Source organism: Durio zibethinus, chromosome 14 (assembly GCF_047325235.1).
Source record: "Durio zibethinus cultivar Kanyao isolate XHJ-2024 chromosome 14, ASM4732523v1, whole genome shotgun sequence".
Lineage (NCBI taxonomy): Eukaryota > Viridiplantae > Streptophyta > Magnoliopsida > Malvales > Malvaceae > Durio > Durio zibethinus.
Window position 1 is genome coordinate 11,930,133 of NC_143175.1, and position 4,612 is coordinate 11,934,744.

Here is a 4,612-nt window from a genome sequence, read left to right on the forward strand (position 1 = left end):
GTCCACTCCACAACCACCATCGTTATGACGCAAAAAATAAATCACGTTTTTAGTTTGATTTTGTACCTTGTTGGATTGTTTGTTTTCTACTAATGGCTATTCACAATGCCATTAATCTTTTTGAATATACGTTCTTAATTGATTCCCAAAGATTTTTTTAATTTATTTTTTAAAAACAGATCATCCTCATGCTTTCCTTGGACATTTTTTTTTTTTAATAATCTTAAAACATATTTATTTCAAATCAATTTCTTGCATTTAAAATTTTATTTTGCAAGTACCTTTTACAAAAATCAAATTAATGAATTAACAAAAGAATTAAAACTTAATAGGTTTCAAAAGTTTCTCTTAAATGATAGAAGTCTTTTGCATCAATAATTTATCGGATTCTGATAGCTGCTTGTCTAAGCAAATGCCATGGCACTTCAAAATTAAAAAAGCAGAAGTGGATAACCTTGTGTGTATTGCTTGCTTAGTTTGCTTTTTCATTAATGTGAAATTTCCAATTCAAACTGAAGCATCAGATGATGGATCGCATGACGGTGTACACAGGATCAGAATCTAATCAGCATAAGAGACCGACCAACTATATCCAAGCTATCGTTTCTGCAGAATTACTGTCTATTCTATTCTATTCTTTTTCTTTTTTTTATCTTACTTTGTCAGGTCCTTTTTCTTTCTTTTATATCACTTTGTCAAGTACCCATCAGCCATACGAAAAGGTTTACAGTGGGAACAAAGAAACGAGCAGAAAGAAAGTTTCTACACCTTGTGATTAGAGTCTTCACATAAATGTCAATCTTACACGTTACTAACGAAAAATTCAACTTTTCATCCAAGATAAAAATTAATATTATATTATAAATCATAAAAATAATATGATTTAAATTTTTATTAGATACAAATATAAAAATAAATAATATAATATCTATCTATATTCATACCTTATATATATATATATTTATATATTTATTTAATAAATATTTTTTATTATATAATATAAATTATTATTTTAATTAACTAAAATTAATATATTAAAATATATTTTAATAAATTACCTAAATATACAATATAAAAATTAAAAAATTAAAATAATAACTTTTAGTTTTTATTTTTTTAAAAAACCATAAATATAAAAATTATTCATTTTCATTAAATATCTACAATTAAATATCTACAAAGATAAAAATAAATTTAAACTACTAATTGTATATGTATATGAAAATAAGAATAACATAAAAATTCAAAAATAAAGATGAAAATAAAAAATACTCTACACTTTTCATATCCAACCTATTAACCTCTCTATCTTCACTTACGGATATGATTCTTTAAGGACTTTCACCGTTCTTTTGATCGAAAGAGCCATCCACTTCAGCATCAAAACTAGCATGAACGCTGTATAAGACGTATACAAGCACAGCTAGAGCCGAAAAGAACCCAAATCGAACATACGATGGTCCATCCAGAGACCCCAGCAGAAATATATTCAAGAAGATTGATATAGATGGTAGCCAAGGCATGAAAGGGACACCCCAAAATTCTGGTTTCCGCGCTTGTGGTACCATGCAATGAAAAATTTGTAATATGGATACTGCAATTACAACACAAGCGCCAAGTACAAAGGCCTTTGGCTTGCCCGGCGGTGCAAAACGCCACAATAGGGTGAATATAATGGCAGTGATGGACAATAAGCATAGGAAGGATAATGTAGGCCATGGCTTTGTTGTCCCGACAACAACGTAGCGCCTGTAGATTAGTGCATTTGCTACCATGTAAAACACAAAGAGTGTGCCAATGGATACGAGGTTCAGGAGGATGTTTAGATCAGTAAAAAGGGCAATTGCAGCGGTGAAAATTCCTGAAAATACAAAGGAAGTTGGAAGTTAATGAGCAACTTATCAAGTCAATATGGCTGTGATATGTTGGCTACAAAAACACACTATAAAGATGATGATAAGCATAAGCTAATTAGAAAAGACAAAAACACACAATTAAGATAAAGTAAAGTCAAAAGATCCTACTGAGTATAGGCGTCATTTATGACATGCTAAGATGTAAGAGACTGATTACTATCCTGATGGTGCTCGTCCCAACGCAGAATGCATAATAACTGCGTAAATCTTTGATCTCATTAAGGTCCTTTATACATAACAACATTAAATAAGAATATCTTATGTTTTTTCACGTATAACTTGACCACTCTAATTATATTTAGATATATAGGGACATCGAGTTAAAGGTTTATGATCAAGCTTTTGTAATTTTTTTTACACTGAAAAGTTATGTAGCTGTTGCAAAGTAGACAGTTCTAAGAGTGATCCATAATAAATCCCATGTATTTCAATTTTCTTTACACTTATTATTATCGCTTTCGAACAATAAGACTTTAATCCTAACACGAAATTCCAAAGACGTCTTGTATAGGTAGTTGAACTGCATATGATCCATATGCAATCCAGGTCATAAACCTTATCATTACAGGGGAACTTCCACTGCTGACCTTGTGACCAAGGTCACTTTCAATCATGGGCTCAAATTGAAGGCTTTATCTTCTAAAATTAAAGATGGCTGGACCAATATAGACCAGAATTCTCGTCACATACAGTATAAATCTTAAATTGCTTTTACAACAGACGCGAAAGAGGTTCGGTAAAAGGCGGTCCTCAAATTACGGTCAATAATGTCTATCATGTGTTCTTTTCTAATATATATTATATGTTACATGGTTTTGCATGTCACATGCCTGGCCTACGCAAAAGCTCGCATAGATTCTTATTTAGAAGAAATTTACTTCTTTCCAAGCTATCATTGATTTTCCCTACAGAAACTCCAAGCTAAAAAAAAAAGCATCTCAGCAATCTTCAGCTAAAAAACGTATCAGCCTGCAATGAAACGGTTCAAGTGGGTCCATTTGCAACGGCCGAAGCCAAACTCAAAAATCAACGGAAACGGAAATATAAAAAAGAAACGCACATGGAGCCCAATGAACCCTTGTCGATAAAAGTTATCTATTTAAATAATTAAAAATTCAGCAATATTATTTAGAGAAAAGAAAGCCGTACCAAGAAAGGCGGAGGCGTTGACAGGCGTAGACGTTTTAGAGTGGACCCTGGAGAACCACGCGGGGACCACGCTGGACCGTCCGATGACGCACATATACCGAGCCTGTCCCAGCATCGCCACTAACAGCGACGTCATTATCCCGAAGCTGGCCCCCACCCCTATCACCCTAGACACCCACGCCCAGCCGTCCGATCTCCCGCTAAACGCCGCCGAAAACGGCGCCTCCACATCGATCTGCGTGCTCAAGACCACACCCAGTTAATCGAACAAAAAACAATTAGTTATCAACAACATAACCAAAAGATTTAAAAAAAAATAAAAAAGGAACGGAATGAGTGGTTAGTACCATGTCGTAAGGAAGGAGCTTGGACATTGAAGCGGCCATGAGGCAGTAGAGAACGGTAACGACGATCACGGAGCCTGACACCCCGATGGGAATATCCTTGACGGGATTACGGACTTCCTCAGCCATGGTGGATACGGCGTCGTATCCGATGTAACTCAAATAAACCATGGCAGCCCCATTGAAGACACCGGAAGGTCCGTAGGGAAAGAAGCCGGAAGGGTTGTGGGGGTTCCCTGGACGAGTGAAATTGTTCCAATCCCCTCTCCAGAAACCCATAAATATTACAAAGGCAATGAAAAGGATATGTAATGCAGTAAGTATCATATTCACCACTGAACTTTCTCTTGTGCTGTAACAGATGATGAGAGTGAGGATTAATACGACGGCCACAGCCACCAGGTCGATTTCATTGAACCCTTTTGGGAGCCCTGGAACTGTGAATCTCCATTTTTCTGTGGATATACCGATTGCGGCACCCAAATAAGAGGTAAAGCCTCTCGCAACCGCTGCGTTTGACATCACGTATTCCATTATCAGATTGGCTCCCGTAAAAAATGCGGCAAACTCCCCAAAGGTAATTCGTAGGTAACTGAAGGCACCCCCAGCCACGGGCATGTGGACGGCGAATTCGGTGTAACAGAAGGCGGAGAGGAGGGCGCAGAGACCAGCAATGGCGTAAGAGATTACGATGGCAGGGCCAGCGCAGAGGCGGCTGGCTCTGCCGGTGGTGACAAACACACCGGCTCCGACCATGCCTCCGATTCCCAGACCAACCAAGTCAAACCAACGGAGGCTCCTTTGCATGTCGGAGCCGGAACGGGCCCTCACCCGGCTCAATTCTTCATTTGACGAAGAAACAGAGAGTGCACGGCTAGCCAAGCGAGCTGGAGTCTGGGCCAGGGCCCGGAGGTAAGATCGGAAGCAAGAGAAAGAAGAAGCGTGGGTTTCCATTGGGTTTTGATGTTTGGGGAATGGAGAGTTATGGCGTATTGATTGGCTTCATTGATGATTTATAGAAACGGAAGCGAAAGGAAGCCACTTTTGGGACTACTTTTGTTTTGAATAGAGAAAGAAAGGAGTTCATAGAGAAGAAGATATGCTCAGTTACTTTCCATTGCTGAGGACGGGTGTTACCTAAATTATAATCAGTCTGCCTTTGACCCCACATAATCTCACGGCACCTGTCCCATCGTCCTACCT

The 4,612-nt window shown here is 37.7% G+C and overlaps 1 protein-coding gene across 1 annotated transcript; it reads right to left on the reverse strand.

Moving 5' to 3' along the window:
* Positions 1-1,129: 1,129 nt before the first annotated feature.
* Positions 1,130-4,594, reverse strand: LOC111295278 (cationic amino acid transporter 7, chloroplastic-like). Its single transcript, XM_022888713.2, has 3 exons — positions 3,413-4,594; positions 3,066-3,300; positions 1,130-1,861 (listed from the first exon to the last, which is right to left on the reverse strand). Exons 1-3 carry the CDS (start codon positions 4,361-4,363, stop codon positions 1,332-1,334), a joined length of 1,716 nt encoding a protein of 571 aa, XP_022744448.2. The 5' UTR covers positions 4,364-4,594; the 3' UTR covers positions 1,130-1,331.
* Between the last annotated feature and the right edge of the window lie 18 nt (positions 4,595-4,612).

Bases quoted from the DNA above. Each gene is read 5' to 3' on its own strand.
- LOC111295278 (XM_022888713.2), bottom strand. From the start codon at position 4,363: ATGGAAACCCACGCTTCTTCTTTCTCTTGCTTCCGATCTTACCTCCGG. The intron at 3,301-3,412 runs GTACTAACCACT...TTGAGCACGCAG, and splicing joins AGCTCCTTCCTTACGACATG to ATCGATGTGGAGGCGCCGTT. The intron at 1,862-3,065 runs GTACGGCTTTCT...TTGTATTTTCAG, and splicing joins CAACGCCTCCGCCTTTCTTG to GAATTTTCACCGCTGCAATT.